Below are 22,186 nucleotides of genomic sequence, written 5' to 3'. Positions count from 1 at the left end.
TGGAATTGGCAATAAGCTGAAATTGAAAATATTGCAGGAATGGTAGCATGGTTATGGCATTTTTATTTATTTGTTTGGGTTTTGTTTTGTTCACAGGGGTTGGGGGAGCCATATCAGAAGCTCATTTTATAACATGTTCAATTTAAGATGTCTATTAAACACCGAAGTGAAGTGGGGATGTCAAGTAGATAATTGGATATGCAAGTCTGAATGGATAGGAGAGGTGTGTGAGGAAGAGATGAATTTGGCAGTCATTAGCATATAGATGAGGAAGAATCAGGAAAGGAGACATCAAAAGAGGTCAAGAAGTTGGAGGAAAACTAGATAAGAGTCATATTCTTAGAGCCAAGGAAAGAAAGTATTTCAAGGAAGAAAAAATACAACTCATTAATGCTGCTCATCTATCAAAAAAGTTGAGGACTGAAAATTGACTTCTAGATTTAGCAAAGTGGAGGCACTGCAGGCTTCATAAAAACCCTACTGGAGGACTAAGAAGTATACACCAGAAAAGCTAATAAATAAGAGAAAAATTTAAGATAGTGAGTATAGATAATTATTTCAAGAAGGTGTGCTGTAAAAAAAAATATGAGAAATAGAAAACTGAAGAAAAATTAGGATCAAGAAAGTTTTGTAGGAAGAACTGGAAATGTATCTCAGTGGTAAAGCATTCACCTTGCATGCATAAATTCCTAGGTTTTATGCTCAGTACTGAAAAAAAAAAATCTGTACTTAAAACAAGAGTTATGAAGCAGTGTTTGTATCCTTCTGAGCATTAAAGCGGGAAATTTTATTGATTTTGGAAAAGAAGTAAGTAATCAAGAAAGTTTGCCTTTGAGTAGGTGATATGGATGTGGTCCAGAGGAGTCTATTTAAAGAGTAGGCCATGAAGGAAGCACCAGCCCCTCCTGTGAGCTTGTTAGAAGTGCAAATTATTTTGGCCTATGCCAGAGATAAGTCAAACTCTCCTGGTGGGACCTAGGAATCTGGATTTTTAACAACTTCCCGGTAATTCTTATCCATCATAGACTGAAAGGTCCTGATCTAGTATACCAGGGAGAGATCAACCTGACTTAGAAGCACAATTTGTCTTTGGTAACAGGAAGGAAGGTAGAGGGTGTAGCATAGGAGTGGTAGGTAGGTCACTGCAGCAGTGCAACATTATGAAAATCCTCTTGTAATTACTTCACCTTCTCAGTGAAGGAGGACTCAAATCATAATTCCCTTTCCTTGAGCTGGTGAAACCTAGCACCATACTGATGTGGTGTCTTGCAGCAAAGTTACATTATTCTCATCACCCTCAGAAACTGAGTTGTAAAATAGCATATATTCTAGTCTCTAGTCTCTATGGCCATCCTCGCTTAGTCACAAAATTCCCATCAATTAAATGAATAGTTGTTTATCCAGTTCTTCTGCTCTCCTTGACCAGGCTGGCCCAATCATGTCATTTCTTACCAAAGATAGGGTTTTAGTTATTGAGTCTCTAACATGATATAAGCATTTTCAAATCCATTCTTCCACTCAGTCTTTCAAAAAACCATTCCACTTAAGTACTTCTATGCCCATTTAACAGATGAAAAATGGAACTTGGAGATTAATTTATCAATGTCACTTTCCAATAAGTGAAACAACCTAGAGGATTACCATCTAAACTGCCTTTAAGGGGCCACAGTAGGGGCAGAGTTGTGTATTTACCTGGTTATTCCACTAATACACACCCAACAAGGATGCCCAGCATCCAAAAAGTTCACTTCAAAATAACAACCTTCTTTTATTTAAGGCTATTCCCTCTACTTTTCCTACTTAATTTGCTAATAGAAGCCCGTTGGTTTCCTAGAGGCCGTTCTGATTTAGCTACATTTTAAATCAATCAGTGCAATTCATCTTTCAGTGTTTTGCCCAGTTGCTAACCTCCTCTTCTTTTTTCTTCTCTTCCTCCAATAATTTCTTTAGTCTCTTTAGTTTTTTTAATAACTTTATTATCAAACACACACATACAGAAATTAAAATCATTCAAAGAACAATGCAAGGGGAAAAATACTACAATAATATTCAAATACAGTAGAACTCAAAACAGAACTGAAAAGCACTTAAACATTTTTCCATATAACTTTAAAAAAATCTCAAGTACCAACAAGACACGAGAGGATGTGATTTGTTTCAGAAAGTTCCCCACAACCAACATTGAACAAATAGTGGTCTGGAAAAAAAACTCCAGTCAGCTAGCAGACTCCACATGAGCCAAGCTTCTCCCTAATTTAAATTTTGATACAGTCATATGACACGCGATGGACACACAATCCAAGAAATATGTTATTAGGCAATTTCATCCGTGTGTATCCTTAATTACACTTTCAGTTTCTCACACTAGAGAAACTATTCGATATTTACACATGTGTGTCCTATTTACAACACTTAAGAGGATGGCCTCAATGTGCATCCATTTAGTTATAGTGGCTCTAGTTTCTCATTCTTTATGGCTGAGTAGTACTCCATTTTATTTTTTAAAAACCATATCTTCTTTATCCAGTCTCCAGTTGATGGGCACTTGGGTTGTTTCCAAGCTTTAGCTATTACAAACTGTGCCCCTATAAACATGGGTGCACATATATCACTGTGGTATGATTCTTTTAATTCTTTTGGGAAGATACCCAGCAGGGGGATAGCTGGGTTGAATGGGACCTCTAAGCCTAGTTCTTTGAGGTATCTCCATACTGATTTCCACAGTGATTACACCAGCCTCCACTCCCACCAACAATGGAGAAGGATTCCTTTCTCCCCACACCCCCGCCAGCATTTGTTATTGGATGATATTTTTATAACAGCCATTCTTTCTCAGGTGAGGTGGAATCTCAGTGTTGTTTTCACTTGCATCTCTAGAATAACCACTGATGTTGAACATTTTTTCTTATATTTATTTGCTGCTTTTACTTCTTCATCTGAGAAATGTCTATTCATTTCAGATGCCCATTTTTGAATTGGGTCTTTGAATTTGGGGGGTCTGATTTTTTTCAGTTCTTTATATATTCCAGATAGTAGTCCTTTGTCTGAGGTACAGCTGCTAAATATTTCTTCCCATATTGTAGGTTGTCTCTTAGCTCTGTTGGTGGTTTCTCTTGCAGTGCAGAAGCTTTTTAATAAGATTAGATCCCAGTTGTTGATTCTTTGTGCATGTTCCCATGCCACTGAGGTTTTCTTCATAAAGTCTTTTCCTATACCAATGTCTTCAAGAGTTCTACCTAACTTACCTTCCAGCAAGTTTAGTGTTTCTGTCTTGATATTTAAATCTTTAATCCACTTTGATCTTAGTTTAGTGCATGGTGATAGGTATGGGTCTAGTTTTAATCTTTGGCAGGTTGAAATCCAGTTTTTCCAACACCATTTATTAAATAGGCTATCTTTCCTCCAAAGAGGATGGCTGACTCCTTTGTCAAAGATGAGGTGGCTGAGCATATCTGTAGTTGTTTCTGCATCTTCTAATCTGTTCCACTGATACTCGAGTCTATTTCTTTGCCAGTCTCATGCTGTTTTTAATCACAGTAGCTTTGTAGTATAGTTTCAAATTGGGGATTGTAATACCCCCAGCTGTATCTCTATTGCCTAAAATCTCTTTTGCTATTCTAGGTCTCTTCTGGTTCCAAATGAATTTTTGGATTTTTTTCTCTAGTTCTGTGAAGTATATTGTTGGAATTTCAATCAGCATTGCATTAGTTGTTTTTTTTACAACTACATCTAGTAAACCATTCTCCTCTCTGCCTCAGACCATCTATAAATTAAAATTGGTTTTAAATTATAAAATTAAGTACATATAGATTTTTCCATTTTAAACTTTATATTGCTTAGCACATACTCTCACTCTCTGCTTACTTTCTCTAAAGACAAATTTTAGGAAAACAATTGTCTCAATAACTGGTCATTTTGTGTGACTATTGGGTTTTGTCATGTATTTAACTTCTCCTATCTGGCTAGACTGTGTTCTCCAGATATCCCCACATACCTACTACACAATTAGCCCCCAAACTGGGAAGTACTGTATGTATTTAGGGTCAAAGCAACATTGCAGTTTTGTATTACAAGTCAAGGGGAAAAGTTCCAATGACAGAACATGTCAATATTATATAAGATTACCTAGCCTTTCTCACTTAATATTTATTTGGTTATTAATTATTATAAAGGTATATCATGAAATACACTCTGGGTAATAAAAAGGCTACTATAAAAATCTAATGAATAAATATATTAATCAATATCTTTCACTATGCCATGGCCAATAATACACCTTGTAGGTTTTGTAGTTATTGATCCACCATGGGATTCTAGTAGGAAAATAAGTGTGTAGTCATTTTACATTTTCTGTGAGAATATTAGACTTAGAAAGATATTCAGCACTTACTAGAAATAAAAGCTGTTTTTCTTTGTCATTTTTTTAAAAAAGTAGTCATAAATGCAGAAATTATCTTAAATTAAGGTCTAAATAAAACATTTGTTATTTTTAAGACTATATTAACCGTGTTGTCAACTATATAAGCTACATTATTTTTACTAGGCCATCAAGTTTCCGTGGCTTAAGCAAACTAACACTTTTCTGAGCTGTATGTATGGGCACATTGCCATCCTCTGACTGTACACAGGAATCTCACACCGGGTGTGTGACAAAGAATTCTAACTTCTCCTAAAGTTACTCTTCTACATGTATTTCTTACCCTGACGAATGACAGGGGAAGAAATCTTCACCCCAACTCAAAGCTGGAAGTTCTTGTAGGTAACTGCTTCTCTCTCACTTCTCACATCCATTCAGTCACTAAGGCCCACCAAACCTCTGGGCAATTCATCCTTTTGAAGACCACTAACAGTTTCTTACCCCAGGACTCATCAATTTTTACCTAGGCTGTGAACCTATACCTCTAAAGTGACCTTCTTGTCTCTGATATGTATTGTTCCCCCTGTAGTCCCCATCTATCTATCCTGCACCACAAATAAATGCTCAAATAAAAACTTCTCAGCATAAAATTAATAGCCTCACTGTTTTGCATTAAATCATGGCATGTAGGATCAAATACCATCAGTGGCCTTGAAGCCTGTCCCTGGTCACAGCCAATATTTCGAGCCTCAGTCTTTTCTATTTCTTCCATTCCCACTCCCAGTGTGTTGCGTAAACTGCAACTACTGGTTTTCTTGCCCTTACACAGGCTGCTACTTCTCTACAAAAAAATCTACTCCCTTTGCAAAATCAATTACTAAATGAAATCCTTTAAAGAGGTTATGAGAGTAGTGGAAACTATTTAGCTCTTTGCAAACTGTAGTTATTTTTATTTCCCACAACTAATAACCATTATGGTTGGAGCTGTTCTACTTCAATGTGTGCCATTTAAACCTGTTCTAAAACAACATAGTGTAGCTTTTATGTTGCTCATAAGCATGATGGAATCATAGACTTTCACCGTTGTTCTCTTTCAGTTCTTTAATATACTTATTTGTATCTCTAGGAAATTGAAAGGACCATTCCATCTGTGTTGCTCTTCTTTATTTCTTCCTTTCTTTATAATTTACTCTGTTTTCCCCTGACATTCAATCCTTTTTTTTTTTTTTGGTACTGGGGATTGAACTCGGGACCTTGCACTTTCGAGTCAGGCGGTGGAACCACTGAGCTAAATCCCCAGCCCTCAATCCTGTATTTTTCTAAAGATGCTATTATTTTGTTGACTGATAGTTTATTAATAAGTATAATTACCATCTGGCACATTGCTTCTTAAATTACCCAGTAATAGGATGTATATTAATTTTCAATTTTGGAAATTAAACTTTAGAAAATATACCCCTCTCAAAAAAAGAAAATATACCCCTCTCCTTCATTAAAGTCAGGTAGATTTCCAGGTGTATTTTTTAAACATTTAGAAAACCACTTAGGTTTTTCCTACATTGTAATACTAAGTAATGTAAAATTTCCGTCTTGTCCATGAATGCTCTGTGTTACTTTATACACAAACTGTTGTGTTTTTAGTCTTATGACATGAGTTTTGAAGGATTAAAAGAAATAGTGTTTGATTTTCTGGGTACCATGATTAAAAAATAAACACCAACTGAAATCATTTAGATGCATTTTATAGTGAAACAAATAAACAAAAAGAAAAGATAACCTAGATTCCAAACTAATAGCTACAAGAAAAATTTGAGGAGTCTCTTTGCATCCATTCCAGTGTAAAGCTGCTTTTGAAAATAAAGTTCATGGACACACTCTAGTATACATTTTGTTCAGTTTTACCAAAGACTGTGTCTTTCTTCTCTAAACTGTTAAGAAAGATATACATCTTTGGCCAAAAATTCCAGATGCATACAATTCCATAATTCTCCTAAGGAATCGAAACAATATGTTTTAAAAAATTGTTTGTAACTGATTCCTTTTCATTTAGCTATCATGAGGCCATATTTTCCTTCATGTCTTCTCTCTACATTTTTATTTTAAAATACATACATTGCTTAAGGCAATTACCTCTGATTTATTCCATTGGGGACTTGAGATTTGGATGTGGGCAATTTGTAGTGTTTTTATAAAAGATGTAATGAAATTACCCATAAACCCTAGATTCAGTGTGCCATATCTTCCAATGAAGTTCTAATAAAAAGATTACTGAGTTTTAGAGCTGGAAGGAGCCATGGAATCCAACCCCCTTATATTATGGGAAAACACTAAAGCCAAAAATTAATTTGCTGGCTACTTACACAGCTAACTAGAAGAGAACCTCAGACTTCCTGAGTCCAAGTCCTGTGCACCTTTAAAAAAAAAATCACATGTTCTCTCAAGAAACAGACTTTAATATCTGTCTGTCATTCTTTAGGAGGTGAAAATAGTGTTAACTGAGTTTGCCATGTGACTGAGCACCTATGAAGCAAAGCACATGTTCTTAAAGTACAACTGGAAACATGAATTCTCTGTAAAATAAGTTTCTCTCCAAGGCAGCCTTTTTTATCTGTTCAGATAAAAGATGCCCAAAGGTAGTGTTTGCCACAGGCAGTAACTATTCATCTGTGCCTACATTTTTAAAGCTAAGATGCTAATTTTAAATTACTGTTTTAAAAAATTATCTCTTACTTTCAATATCTGACCATCTTGGAAATAATTTGCAGACTTTATTTTCGTGCTCTTCCTAAAAGCACTCTGCCCTTGCCCAGAAAATCTGTACATATTAAGTTTGGTTTCTGAAATGTGCACTTTGGCAGATCTCCAGTTAAAGGCATCCTTTTTCTATGAAAGATAAAGAGCAGCTGATTATACTTACACAAACCCCAGAGGAAATGGACTGTGTTGGTGGTAACTGAGCATAGTGGAGCAGGCAAAGCTCACATTTCTCCTGCCCTCCAACTTCTGGTCTGTTAATTACCAATCAAGCCCTGTGAAGGATATCTTGTTTGATGATCCAGCAGTGTCCGAGAAAGCAGAGAGAAAAGGGCGGAGGGCACTTCCCATGAGATGGGAAAGGTTCTGTAAGCTTTCCTGAGTGATTAGAGCTGGGGCTGTTGATCTCTTTTTCTGCTATCATTGTGGTGCGCTGCAGTCACGCCTCCCACTGCCAGCCTGACTCCGGGATCTTAATCAGTCACTATGAAAACTCATTAGCTCCACAACAATGAGTCCTCCACTGCTGAAGCTTGGCGCTGTGCTTAGCACCATGGCAATGATCTCAAATTGGATGTCCCAAACTCTCCCATCCTTGGTAGGATTGAACACCACGAGGCTGTCGACATCAGATACCTTAGTAAGTGATTCCTGTGGGTTTGGCCATCTTGGGAAGTATGTGCATTAATAAAGCAGTGGGATTTATTTTGTAAATTGCAAAAACAGATGTTGCTTCTCTACTTATAGGTCAACTTCAAAGATATGATATCTAAGTTGATACTTTAAAGTTACACCAAAACCAAAAAAAAAAAAGTTTAAGAAATTAGCTTATGAAAAGAAATAATAGTTATAAAAGGGAATTCTTAAAATAGAAGAGCTTGAATTCATATTTAACTTAACTCTAATTTGAGATTTGGAAAGATTCTTAAAGAAATATGCTTTGTTTCTTATTTTCTTCTTGTAATGACTAAAATCCCCATAATTTTCCTACTGAATAAGCTGTAGATTGTATTTTATGTAAACTAGTGTTACTACAACAAGATCTTCCTTGGAATATGATGCCTGTGACTATATTTAATGCAGAAAATAACATCCTTTAAGCATAAATGGAAAAATATTCAGCAATTTAAAACCTGCCAAACAGACCTCTGAAAGAGCTAAGAAACAGGAACAATAAAAACTTGTACTTGATAAAAACATCTTCCTATATTATTTAATATTTTATGAAGACTTTTCCTATCACAAGCCTATTTTGTGTGGCATTCATTAACCAAAACTGTGGTCTTTTAATCTTCCTCATATTGTAATAAAGTAATTTCTGATCATTTAGAGCAAGATTTAGTTAGTAATACTCAGACACATTTTAAAGAAAAAGAAAAACTATTAATTCTTAACATACAAATTTAAATAAAAGGAATATTCTGGAAAAAAATTTCTTTGCTATCAAATAAAGGACATAAAAACAATTGTTTTGTTTTTTTTTTTACTTTCCAGTGGATAATAGAAATTCAAACAAGAAAACTAGCCTTCCATTTTTAAAAGCTGTTTGCTCTTGCTAATAATAATCTATCAATCAATGAATAATTTATTGAATAAAGTCAGACTGAATTAATTACACACCTTTTTCAGCATCTCCTAGTATTAGGACACCAGCAGAGTACATAGGAGGCATGTGATTACCTGCTTTTACATTTTTGCCTTCCTTCAGTTACTTACGTGCCTCCATCATTGAAGAGATTCTTTCCCATACCTTCAAGATGTGGGGTGGCAGGAATGATGTAAAGTTGCAAAGAAAACATGATATGTCATCAATACACAATTACAAAACAAAGACATTTACATTACTTAGTATTTACTAAGCCAAGTTTTTTCAATGTCTGAGTACTTCATTGCTTACAATGACATAGTTGTTGAATTAACTCTTTCAGAGAAATGTTCCTAAACTATGAAACTATTGAATAATTTATATTTCTAATATTCTGACTTGGTTCTACATTGTACATGTTTTGTGTATATAGATATTGGCTTGATTATTTTCTATTGCTGACTTAGAATTGAATTTCCAAAATTATACATGAATTTTTAGAAGTTTTAGTTGTCTTGTAAGTTTAAAGTAAATTAATTCTTTTTACTTTCCAATTGATAGCTTGTTTGAAAAATGTAAAACATTTACATTTTACATTTATATTTACATTTACGTGTATGTGTGTTCTGATGTACCTGATATATCTTACTTCAGATGTCTGCCTTTTGCAAACAAACGAACTCTAATAACTTCAAGACAATTTTCACTATGGTTATGAATAGTAAAACTGTAAATGGTATTTTCTGGAATGGAGAAAGCAGATTGCAAAAGCTTTTTTAAAAATATGCTTTCAGAAGAGTAATATCTATTCTTTAATTATTCAAGATGACTGCTCATACGTTAGGATTCCCATGGTGAAGGATGAATGACTCTATTTCTAGATTAATAGCATAAAATGTTGATGCTGGAAAGGTGGAAGGGATCTTAGAAACCATCTGGGCTGGTTATTTTCACACTACCTTCAGCAGCAGAGCTTTGTTTGGCAAATTAAATATTAGTTTTAATATATGCAGAATAAATACTTTTTCAATGAAGCAATATGGAACAGTAAATAAGCAGGTAATGAACAAATAATAAATAGAGGTAGGAGGTATTTCCTGGGTCTCTACCATTTGCATCCTTGCTCCACTAAAGATATCTTCACACACACTTTAGAGCTCTCCACAGTTTAATTGGAAATATAACTGATATGATGCAATCTCTTCAGTCTGTAAGTGGGTAGACTGACTTGAAACATGTAAGTGACCAATTATGTTTCCCTCAGCTTTTTAATCACAGAGCCAAGTCATAAGAGCACAATGCTGCCCAGAAAAATCATCTCTCCCACCACTTCCTTTAGTCTTGCTTACCCCTCCTGGCCTCTGGTGCCCTACTGTGTCCACTCTGCCTTGCTTAGAGTTTAGCGTGTACCTGGACTCCGTGCTTTGTCTTACACACCAAAGCCCTCATCCTTTAAAATACCCTTCTCATCTCTTTGGCTTTACAGAGTCAGAAGAAAGCTATAAAGTCAACTATAAAACTCCCAAAGCTTTTGCATTTTTAAGAAGAAAATAACTTCCTCTGTGGCAATTTAGAGATGGTGACAAAGCCGTGAAGGATGCTTTCTGGTCAGGGGATTCTTCTTACTGCCTTTGAAATAATTCTCTAAAGACCTTTACTACCATTTCCATGTGAAAGGCTGGCAAGACTCTTCCCCTAGGTGGAAACATGGACAAGTCTTTATTCTATAGCATAGTGGATGCAGCAACACAGTAGGAAGCCTGTTCTTCACTTCAATTTTCCTACTCTATGGCCTCATTTTAAACACTATGAATGAGATGAACCTGCCGCTTTGTGCACAAAACAGGAGCTTTACAATATGTTTGATGATTGTTCATGGACTATGTAGAAATGTAAATATAATATCTCTTTAAACTGGTACTTTCAAATGACCTGTAAAAGAAAAGAAATGTAGAGTGTAAGGCACTGAATAGCATTTGTTTATGACAAGTATCTCTGAAATAGGCAATGCACATTTTATTTTCTGAAAGGCTGAGAGAAGTTTTCCATGTTCCAAAATGTATTTTATCGGTAAGTAATTAAATACAACTCTTTATTAGGTAATAAATTTCCTCTTGTTTTTCTTTGAATATTGAAACATTCCTTCCTTCATGCTTCTTATTTTGCCCTGTTTTCTTTCCTTATAAACTGGTGTCTGAGGAGAGGAAGCTTTAGCTCTCAGAAGGGTCCGGCTCCCCCTGATACTTCTCTCTGATGCGCAGTAACTTCCCCTGGAGGCTGAGCTTCTGAGAAATCCCCCATGCTGTGGACTCCATACCAGGAAGAACCTGGAAAAGAATAATTAAAAAAGCATAGGACGCTCCGCAGACACCAGCTGTTCTGAGTCCACTCTACTGCAATGGTAGGAAGAGGCCTTGAAGGGACCTCTAGGCATAAGCAATTTGTTTTGCTACATTTTCAAATATCTAGCTAGCTTCTCCTCAGAAATAACTACTTTGGTGTGTTAGTAAATTTAAGGCTCTGTAAAATGAATAGAATATGCTGAAACAAACTCTCCATATCTTCTGAGTCTTTTATCCTCAACTAACCAATGTGTTTTTAGTAGTGAATGAAGACATCTGACTTCAAGGCCCCTCATCCTCCCAAATCGCTAGGCAATGTCCATTTTGTGACAGGGAAAATTAAGGACCAGAGTTGGTTGAGAGAACAAAATGGCATATCTTGAGAGCAACAGAATGTGATAATTATCTTTTTATAGAAGAATCACCTAATGGATGAGAGGGTCCATTTATTCTTGTTTAAGTGTGTGTAACAAAAGTAGGGCCAAAGAAGGAAAATTACATAGACAGAAGTTCAAATCATGCTCCTCAACTTTTCACCAATAGAAGGTGTGGCCTGTGAAGAGATGAAATCCCTGCCATGCAGAGGTCAAATGGAAACCCAAGAATATACAGAAATTTCATTTAGTGGAGAGTCACAGCAATAAATATTACCTCTCAAATTCTTCCCAACTCCAGCTCATTGTGATTTCCACAGACTATGAGCAGATGTAGCCATCCTAAATTTGATGATGTCTTTGGTTATTTTTGTTCTTGTTTCTCTTTATAGATGGTTTTTGTTGTTGCTGTTGTTGTTGTTGTTAAAACCTAGAGATTTCCTTGAGTCGAGATTATTAATTTATTTCAGTCCAAAGTATTCTTGTAAATAATACCAAGAAAACTGCTATGCAGTGACATTTTATTAACCGTCCTCCAGAACACAGCTTCCTTTAGCGTGATCTGTCAACTTCTCTCTAACTCCTGTCCTCACATTTTTCTCTTCTCCACAACTAAAGTCATTAGCATGCTAACTCACATTTCACTCTCTGGGAACAAAATTAATCTCAAATAGAAAGTTGATAAGGTGTTTTAATCACTCATATATCTCCATTCTACATGAAACAGGTTTTAATAAGTGTTTTTCTTTCTCCTTTGTCTCCCACTTGGTACAGCACTTTCAGTAGATCAGTGCCTCAGTCTGCACTTCTGAGGAACACCCAGAAACAGCAAGAAACATAAAAATCTAACATTGTTGAACCAGTTGATTCTCTTCTGTTCAAAGGATCAAACTTTTCTCCCTTTGCCTGTCCCTCCACCTGGGCCCTGAGCAAGTATTGCAGTGCCTTCCACAGAAGTATTGGGTTGAGCTGCATCTTGCTGAGCCCTTACTCTGACTGCCTGGCTGGTATGACAATGTCCACTATTTCCATACTGGATGATACCCTCCACCTGCCAGGACAGACCTGCTCCTATCCACTGCAGAGGGGTCTGTCTCCTCTAAAGCCCTATTTATGGCTCTTGGAGAATGGGCGTAGGTGATAATCTACATTTATCTGTAGAGGATGAGCATAAAGACAGCTGGACTGAAAGTTGGAGAAAACTAATATGTCTTATATGTAATACTGACTAAAGAATAAATTAATTAATTGAAACAAAGAATTTGAGCAATTTTTCCAAGTTTCAATTTCCTCTTAGGTAAAATAAGATATTGCCCATTTCTAAAAGTAGTTGATTCAAAATAAATAAGACTAAGATAAAAGATTTTATAAAGAGAAAACTATGGAAATACCAGGCATTTTGATTTATTTTTGGTTTTGCCTTTCAACCCTCAGGATCCATTTTCTCCAACATAGAGTTCCTAAAGGATTAGAAAGACTCTCACAAGTTGTCTTCGCATTTACAAAACATAGCTTTGGAATTAAATTGTAAGAATCGAGACTGGAAATGGAATTGGTAAATTATCCTTTTATCATTCTTACTAAGAGTATTCCTAAATATTTCATGAGTTTTATAATATTTAAAACTTCTAAATAGTTCATTTAGTTCTTTTAATTAACACAAAACATTCAAAGAGAACTGCATCACTAATCTGTGTAATTTCTAACGCTTTGGGCGGCAATATACTATATGCACCCTCCAGGTCCAAGGACCAGTCTTCTCAATAGTTCAGAAAATGATATTAGGTTAAATCGTCATGTCTTAAGAGGGATTGAAATAATTAGTGAACAAAATGGTGTTTAAACTTGGTGTTCTGAAATCAGGCTGTACAAGTAAAAATTTCCACTTTTGCAGACTGTTCTCTGGCTGATCTATAAAACTTCCTGTCTCTATGTTTCCCGATCAGGACAATTGGTTGAGTAATCCACAAGGTTATTTTGATATCTGAAGACAAAAATCACACAAACTGGCATTTAGTGAATAGAGTTCCATAAATGATTATTCTTAATATGAGTTGTATTGACACCTAAATAATTACTCTTATAAGATTGGGGCATGACTTTTTTCAGGGGTCATCTAAATATGTTCTTCCACCTGAAGTCAGATTTTATTTTGCTTCTCTTTTCAGTGCCAGTATGGGTGCCCTAAAATACAGCACTTGACTCTCATAACACTTCCTCTATCACTGATCCTAGCACCCCAGAAATCTCTAGGAAAATCCACAGGACTGTCAGTCACTCACCTTTTATATTAGGGTTTTCCTTTCTGGATTTACCTTTTTCTTGTCAAGCAAGGTGAATTTTTATAGTTTAGATCATTCTAAGTGTAGTAGAGAAGGTCATGGCTCTTTTCAATGATTCCTACAGGAAGACAACTGCAAGTACAAAGAAGTCTTTACTGTTATTAACCAGACACCACCAGGAGAATGCTAAATGAACATCAAACTCTATTCACCTTTCCCACTTGCCTGTTCCAGAGAGCAGCTGACACCTAGCTCTGTAATGAAAATCTCCAGACCAGTCAGCCAAACACTTGGCAAGTGGTCATCAACATTAATGCTGCCAGGTTTAATATCAGTGTTTGCACAGTTTGTAAGCTGTTAAAATAGTTTAATATTATAATTGGGTGGTCCCTGCTCCTTCATCCAAAAGCTAAATTTATTCTACTGAAAAGCCTTACTTTTATGACATATTTGAGATTTGTGTCCAGTGTTAGAAGCCGACAGGGCCTATGTCCAAATACATTAATCCCATACTGTTACTAAGTTTAAACCTTTAATTATGTCATTTAAACTGTACTTCTGTAGATAACCTCCTCTGTACTTTTTCTGATCTACAAAAAAGGAGAACTCAATAATCTAAGATCTTAACTGATTCTAGTAGTAGATAATTCTAAGTACATCTTTTTATTCTAGATGTTTGGGTAAAAATAAACACTTATTGATATTCATTTATCTGAATATCTAGGCAAAAATACCAAAAATAAAGGGCCAATGAAATAGAAAGCTTTGGCATGTTAAATGAGCCAGACCCCTCAGCAATAAAAGGAAGCATAAGAGACTTCTATAACTGTGTAAAGAAGATAGATAAGAAGAGACTAAAAAGATAGGTCTTGCACCATTTGTTTTTCATAGTAGAGCAAGGATGAGGATTATGATATCTTTATGAGTTTCTTGAGTTTATGTACAGCCTCCCCAATATATGTTCATGACTTTTCTTGGAAAGGCTATAAATACCCTGTAAGAATTGTCACTGAAGCCCTTGAAAGGAAAAAGATTTGTGCATTGATTTATATGTGATAAGCTGGGGCCTAAGATAGAATAAGCCAGAATTAGATTTTGAATTCATCTTCTTCTTCTTTGTATATAAGAAATACCTTTTTATCTGTTGAATCTCTGAAAATTGTTCAAGGAAAGAGGCTAAAATCTTCCAATCTTGGCTACAGAAATAATCCCAGAGCTGAGACAAAAGGATACCTGTCATGGTTTGTGTTTAGATGTCCCCCCAAAGCCTCATGCAGATGAGGTGGGACTTTCTTTTTCAGAGGTAGTTCACTCTGGAATGTGTGATGCTGGGGTTAAGGGTGTGTGGTTACTAAACCACTACATGTGAGTGACTAGTTTGCCACCGCTTTAATCCCAGTGGTCTGGATGGGATAAAAGAGACAGAAAGACTCAGTGAAGGTCTCTTGTTACCTTTCCTACCTTTTGTGTGCCATGTTATTTCTCCTCTGTGGTGCTTGTTTGCCATCCCAGCCTCAGAACCAGCCAATTATGGACCGAAACCTCTATGAACTGTAAGCAAAATGAACCCCTTCCCCTCTAACTTTGAGTGTTGGGTATTTTGTCTCAGCAATGAGGGAAAAGTAAATAACACAGAAATTTGGTACTGAGAGTGGGGTCATTGCTGTGACTTTACCTGGACATGTGGCTCAAAAGCCTTTGGAACTGGTTTATGGGAAGGGGGAGAATTGGGAAAGATTTGGAGATGTTGACTGAAGAAGTAGGGCTAGAATGACTTAGGCTATTTTGTATGATAGATTCTGGTCAGAGCTCAGAAGACCAGAAGGCTGGTAGAGACCATGCTTGGGAAATTTCTGCTGAGAAGAAGGACTACATTGATTGCTGGACTCTAGATGATGTGTGTTTTGGCTTGGCAGAAAGTTTGTCTGCATTTTGCTCATTTCCAGAGACTTTGCCTGAGACTGAGATTAGGGGTGGGGGACTAATTAATCTTGCAGAAGAAATTTCAAGGCAGTCAAATATTGACATTGGCATGGCTTCTGTTGGGAGCTCTTAACCAGATCTATGTTGAGAATCAAGAACACAAAGCCTAGCAGAATGATTCAAAACATTTTGAGTTTGGCTAGAAACGAAGTTACAGTAAAGCTGTAGACTGCAAAAATAGAGCAGAGGAGGTCTTGATTGCTGAGAAGGAACTGGAAAATAGAAAAGTTAACCTGGGAGCATCACAAGAAGCAGCAGGATTCCACTCTTTGCAGTCTCAAAATCACAAAAGTGAAGGATTCTGCTTTGAGAAGAAAGCCCCAGAGCACCATGTTCCAGAATGGTGGAGGCTGCACTGTGTTCCAAAATGATTGCTTAGGGAAGTTGTTCCTTGGGATTGGATTCAGAATGCTCAGCAATACAGGTATTCTACAGCCAAGAGAGAAGGAAGCCTGGTTACTGCTCCACCTGGCAGCAGACTTTGGCATCATCCATGTGGTGCTGGTTTTAGGTGCATGCAGAATGCAAGAGTTATGGGGTCAAGAAGGCTTCCACCCAGATTTCAGGAAAAAGTCTGGGAGGCCAGGCAGTGTGGCCCAGAGAGGGCAATGTGTAATCTGTGAGTGTGAAGCCAAAGGTGCAGTGGAGACCCCAGAAGTTTGAAAAAGCCAGAGACATGGATCATCTGAGGAAAGCTGTAAGTAGGGAGCAGATCCTGCCCCAGAGAGAAGCTATGGGAACTAAAACCACCGCAAGTGCCATAGGGGAGGAGCCACCGAAGCCCTTTGGAGTTCACAACTTGCCACAGATTGTCTTGGATGCTGGGAGTGAAACTGTGGAAAGTAATATTTGGCCTGCTGGATTTTGGACTTACTTTGGCCCTATTCCTTGTATCTTCCTGTTTGTACCTTTCTGAGTGGTAGTGTCTATCTTGCGCCATTGAATGTTGGAAGTGTTTGACTTTCTTTTCATTTGTACAGGGGCTTGCTGCTAAGACTTTGCCTTAAATCTCAGAGGAGACTTTGGAATTGGACTTTTCAGCAATGCTGAAACTGTTAGGAATTTGGCAACTATTAGAGATGGGCTAAATCCTTTTTTGCATAAAAGGATGTGCATGAGTCTTTGGGGGCCAGGGACAGATGTTGTGGTTTGTGTTTAGATGTCCCCCAAAGCCTCCTGTGGATGAGGTGGGGCTTTCTTTTTCAGAGGTAGTTGGCTCTGGAATGTGTGATGCTGGGGTTAAGAGTGTGTGGTTACTAAACCACTATATGTGAGTGACTAATTTGCCACTGCCCTAATCCCAGTGGTCTGGATGGGATAAAAGAGGCAGAAAGACTCAGTGAAGGTCTCTTGTTACCCTTGCTACCTTGTGTGTGCTGTATTGTTTCTCCTTGTGATGCCTGTTTGCCATCTCAGCTGATTATGCAGTGAAACCTCTATGAACTGTAAACAAAATAACCCCCTTTCCCTCTACTTTGAGTGTTGGATATTTTGTCTCAGCAATGAGAGAAAAATAACTAACACTATACCCAATGATTTATCTCGTTTCCACAGGGAAAAAAAAATTAATTCAAATAAAGACACTCCTCATTTAATAACTGAGTTCCATTCCAGAGACTGGGTCTTTCAATTAATGGGTGGCTGAATGAGGAACTGTAAATAATATATACATTACAATATTCAGAACAAAGAAATGGGCAAGGGAAACTCCAACTGATGACTTTGCTTTTATATGCATAACTCTTACATGCACTCATGTAATGTACAAAAGAACATAAAGCTATAGTACTGTACAGTAAAATCAGCAAAATTTAGAGTACTATATAAATGCAATGTACTGTGCAAAAGAAGACATTGAGGATCTATAAACAAGATGTACAGAACGGTACAAAAAAAAAGGCTGGTCCAAAGTGGAAGCAATGGGTTATAAGTCTGAACAGGGTGGCTGGCTTATAAGTCTGAATAATTATTAAACAGGTAGGTCGTTAAACAAGGAATATCTGTTCAAAATGAATGGGTTGTTTATGTAAGATCTCACTGCTGTTCTTTCAATATCTATATAATTAATTTTTTGAAAACAATTATATGCATATTGAGAATCATATCAATATGGGCATTGCAAAGGAATTAAAAGCAAGACTAGAAATGCAGGGCCGGGGATTTAGCTCAGTGGTTCTGCCACCTGCCTCAAAAGCACAAGGTCCAGAGTTCGATTCCAAGTACCCCGAAAAAACCCAAAAAAACAAAAATGGAAAAAATACTAGAAATGTATTGTCAAAAACTACATGTTGTATATAGAACATGTGTATTGAGCCCTTGAGATATTAGGAGTCCAAACAGAATTCATAAGAGTAAGATGAATACTTAATTTCAATGACTCATTACAATATTTAAAAAAATAAAAACAATAACTATAGATACTTGGGAGACTGAGGCAGGAGGATTGCCAGCTCAGGCCCATCCTAGGCAACATAGTGAGATCCTGTTTCAAAAATGTTTAAAAAGGAAGAATGTTCTGTTCATGTAGTTCAGTGATAGAATGCTTGCCTAGCACAGGTTTAATCCCTAGTACTACACACACACACACACACACACACACACACACACACAGACTGAAAATCAGAACATAAAACATGAATGATTTTCATAGTATACGTCGAAATGATAGCATTTTGGGTAAATTGAGTTAAAATATCTTATTAAAATTATTTTCAGTTGTTTCTTTTCATTTTTAAAATGTGGCAACTAGAAAATTTAAAACTATGCACATGACCCTCAGATTTGCATTGTACAGTGCTGCGACAGAGCGTACCACTTGGCTTCACAGCCTAACACCACTACATACAAGCTGTGCACTCTCAGGCAGGTTAACTTTTTCTGTGAAATGGGAATAATAGTTCCAGCTTCTTTGAAGTGGAAGTGAACTTTCCTTGGAATGACGCCTGGCCTTGAGCAAGGCAGCATTCTTCAGCCAAGCCAATTCTCAAAGAGAGACTTAACTGAGCAATGAGCCTTTGGTGCTCCCAGCATATGGTGGAGTGAGTATCTGTGTTGTGCACCAAGCCATTCACAGTAACTGCTGTTTTTTAATAAAAGGAACTTTTAATAGATAATTAAGAGAAGCTGGAGAAATGAAACCTTCAAGTTTAATGCAGACACTTCCAATTTACACAGTTTCAAATATAATCATGGCAAATTTCTTCCACTGCCTTATAATGAAAATAAGTTCCCTCTGTGTACATTATTTGAAAATCTATTGAGGTTCTTCTTAAAAAACAATTAGACAAAAAATAAGGGTAATTAGCTTTGTACTTGATAGAGTGTTCTTGATAGAGTAGATAGGAAATATGCATGTTTCTAATAGCTAGAGATAAACTAGCTGTTAAGACACATGAAATGCAAATAACAATACTAGGCAATACACATTAAATGGCTAATGAATAGTACCAAGAATACTTCAGAATAGTTGGTCCAAATAAACAGAGGGTTCACAAAGTAGGCATTCCAAGCAGCAGAAGCAGAATGAGCAATGATACACAAAAATATGAATCAATATCACATGACTGCACAATGCACACAGCTCAATTTGACTGGAGTGAAGGCTCCTATTGGACAGCAGGAAGTAAAACAATAAGCATAAAAAAGTGTCTAGTTTTACTGCTATGCTACCTGGGATTTAGAGAGGTAAGGTGCAAGTGCACAGACATTATTGGGAGATCAATTTAACAGACTCTGCCAAGACAATGGTCTTTGACTTCTCTGAAAGTCTGTAACTTTTGCAACACAGTGCTGATTTATTTTATCTATATTATCATGTGATAATCTTTCCTGCTTTTTAAATAATTAGACCTGTAATGCAAGAGAAGCTCCCTGAGGCAGGGCTTTGTTTCAGAATATCACACTTCAATAATAATCAGCAAAGAATAATAATTGTTATTTACTACTGAGAGGGACAAGCTACCAAGTCTAATGTAGAAAGACTAATCATATGTGATTAGGTGGTCAATAGATACTTCTGAAGTTCCATCTAAATATCAAAATATAATAAAACATAGTAAGAATCAGTGATTTCAACAAACAGCTAATAATATGGAAACGAAAGAAGACAAAAGATCTACTTTTGGACATTGGTAAGGAAAGTATAACTGAATGAAGTTCTACTACCTTTGTGAATTGCTTAATCTTCTAACTTGAAAGACAGAAAACACAAATTTTAATTATCCAAAAAGATGCTTTGTTTAAGCTACTGCAAATCCACATTCTCTTTATTCTGTAATGAGAGTCTATGTTTTCTGTGTTTGCTGTTGGTTTTCTCAGACTCAGATTAGTCCCAAAGAGGGGTGGCAAGTGTACAGCTCTGCACAGGACCCTGATGGGCGATGCATTTGCACAGTGGTTGCTCCGGAACAAAATCTGTGCTCCAGAGATGCCAAAAGCAGGCAACTTCGCCAACTGCTGGAAAAGGTAGGTGGTCTGGGTCCCTTATGCATATTTTTATTGTGATCTACCATTCTCTGAAATGGAAATATGGTAAAGGAGGTAATGGTGAAGAGGATTCTTCTGATTTTGTGCCACCTTTCAAATAATCTTTTTCCTTTTGCTCAGTTGAAGTAGCTCAAGCTTCCTCCTACTTTGTTTTATTTCTACAACTGTTTACTGTTCTCAACTTTATCTTCTTGAGAACGGCTCTCTACTACATTATTCTAATATCCAGTTAGTCTCTCTTTAACAAATATAAAGCAAATAGTCATATTTCTATGCCAAAATTCAGACTCAACTCTCAGGATCACAGTAGGCTCTTTGAGGTAATACATTTGGATCCCATTAACAATCTTTCAAGAAGTTAAAATAATGGCATACAACATGCAAGCTATTGGGACACATCATTCTCTAAGTTATTCTTTTGAACATTAAGTTCCTCAATTTTATTCAATACCATTCTCTCTATAATTTGCTTAAGCCAAATCCATAACAATCAAATGCAGAATGCCCTTGATTTATTCTCTTTTACAGATAAAAATCAGCTTATGCAAGGTTATTTATGTTATGTTTAGTTAGGGGGAAAGCCCGATGAATGGTTCTTTCAATTATCCCCATTCAGATAAGCCAGACTGAGATATGTCCTAAAGAAACAGGATTCACAAAGGGTTGGACTACAAATCAAGACAGCAAAAGATAAAAGAAAATTGATTTGTCTGACAAGAAGAGTGGAAAAACTGGGGCTGGCCAAGGCAGTGGAATTCACTTCCTTTTCTGAATATGACAATTTTGAGTATAAAGAGGCAGAGCTCTTTATAGCTGGCCACTGTACTAACCTTTGTGTCTTTACCTGATGGCAAAACTCTGTCTCTGAAAGGATCATTCATTTGTAATTCACATTATTTCAATGAAAATGACTTTTTACTGATTACATAAATAATGCATAGTCAGTAAAAAAAAAAAGAAAAATAAATGAAACAATATGCAAATACATGAAGCAAAGTAAAACTTAAAATTTCACCACCACTTTGGAAGCAATACTTTTATATATTATTATAAAACTTCTTAGTACATGAAGACTTTTATATATTTTATATGCTTAATAAAATATATAATTATGTGGATATGGATATATATAATATGTATCTACATATACCATGAGATCTTTCTCTACAATATTTTGTTTCCTTTCTTCAAAAATTAATATTAATAACCTCATATATAATCTTTTAATACTTCTGTATGTTTCTTCATGATTTTGTTCCTTATACATTCTACTTTTTTCATTTTTATGTGTATATTTGATTTAGAAAAATGGAAAGAATAAAGTTATGTAAACATTTTTACATTTGCTTTTCTTGTGGATGAACAGTCCTCAAGCTGTAAAAGACCAGGAATCATTTGGAGATCTTGATGAAAATGCAGCATCGGGCCGGGGATTTAGCTCAGTGGTTCTGCTGCCTACCTCGCAAGCACAAGGTCCTGAGTTCGATCCCTGGTACAAAAAAAAAAAAAAAAAATGCAGCTTCTAATTCAATAGCTGTGGGGTGGGTCTCAAGCTTCTGCATTTCTGACAAGCTCCTAAGTGATGCCAAAGTTGTTCTTCTGAAGATCATAGGATGAGTTCTAAGCATAGATGGATTGTTCTTATTCTTTCTGAAATGGTTTATTCATGTTCTATTCTTCAATTCATATAACACTTCTTCACTATTAGAGGCTTTCCCTTTGCTTTCAAGTTTTTCCTGACCCAAAAATTGGGGCAGCCTTTCTTTCATTTTGGCATGCTTTCTACATCACCTATTTCCCACTTTTAAATAACCCAGGGCCCAGTGAACCCGGGATGGTACCATCTGCCTAACATATGTTTACTGCCTATCTAGCGAGCACTTGCAGTTGCCATTTTCCAGGTCCCTGACACAGCATGCTGTCTAGTTTAGGTGTCCCAGCACTGCTGCCACCTGTACTGATCACTCCTTGGGGTGATTTAGACCCATCATGCAGTACGTTCAGTTGAGTGATTGCACTCTAGA

At 36.4% G+C, this 22,186-nt stretch overlaps 1 protein-coding gene across 3 annotated transcripts in view; it reads left to right on the top strand.

The window, feature by feature from the left end:
- The window catches only part of Olfm3 (olfactomedin 3), a 192,991-nt gene that overhangs the window by 150,290 nt on the left and 20,515 nt on the right, over window positions 1-22,186 (top strand). Inside the window, exons 1-2 of one of the 3 annotated variants that reach the window (XM_004869142.3) lie at window positions 7,342-7,751; window positions 19,995-20,141. In XM_004869142.3, the coding sequence (XP_004869199.1) occupies window positions 7,623-7,751; window positions 19,995-20,141 (276 nt within the window). In that variant the 5' untranslated portion in view covers window positions 7,342-7,622. Of the gene's footprint in view, window positions 1-7,341; window positions 7,752-12,862; window positions 12,968-19,994; window positions 20,142-22,186 lie in introns of those variants that run through there. The other 2 variants (XM_004869145.4, XM_004869144.4) reach the window with 2 other exon arrangements.

The sequence above is a fragment of the Heterocephalus glaber genome, unplaced genomic scaffold, assembly GCF_053883595.1.
Source record: "Heterocephalus glaber isolate CG9 unplaced genomic scaffold, H.glaber_assembly_v1.0 deba00001442, whole genome shotgun sequence".
NCBI lineage: Eukaryota > Metazoa > Chordata > Mammalia > Rodentia > Bathyergidae > Heterocephalus > Heterocephalus glaber.
The sequence above is the reverse complement of the archived record's forward strand: the minus strand, read 5'-3'. Positions and strand labels throughout refer to the sequence as shown.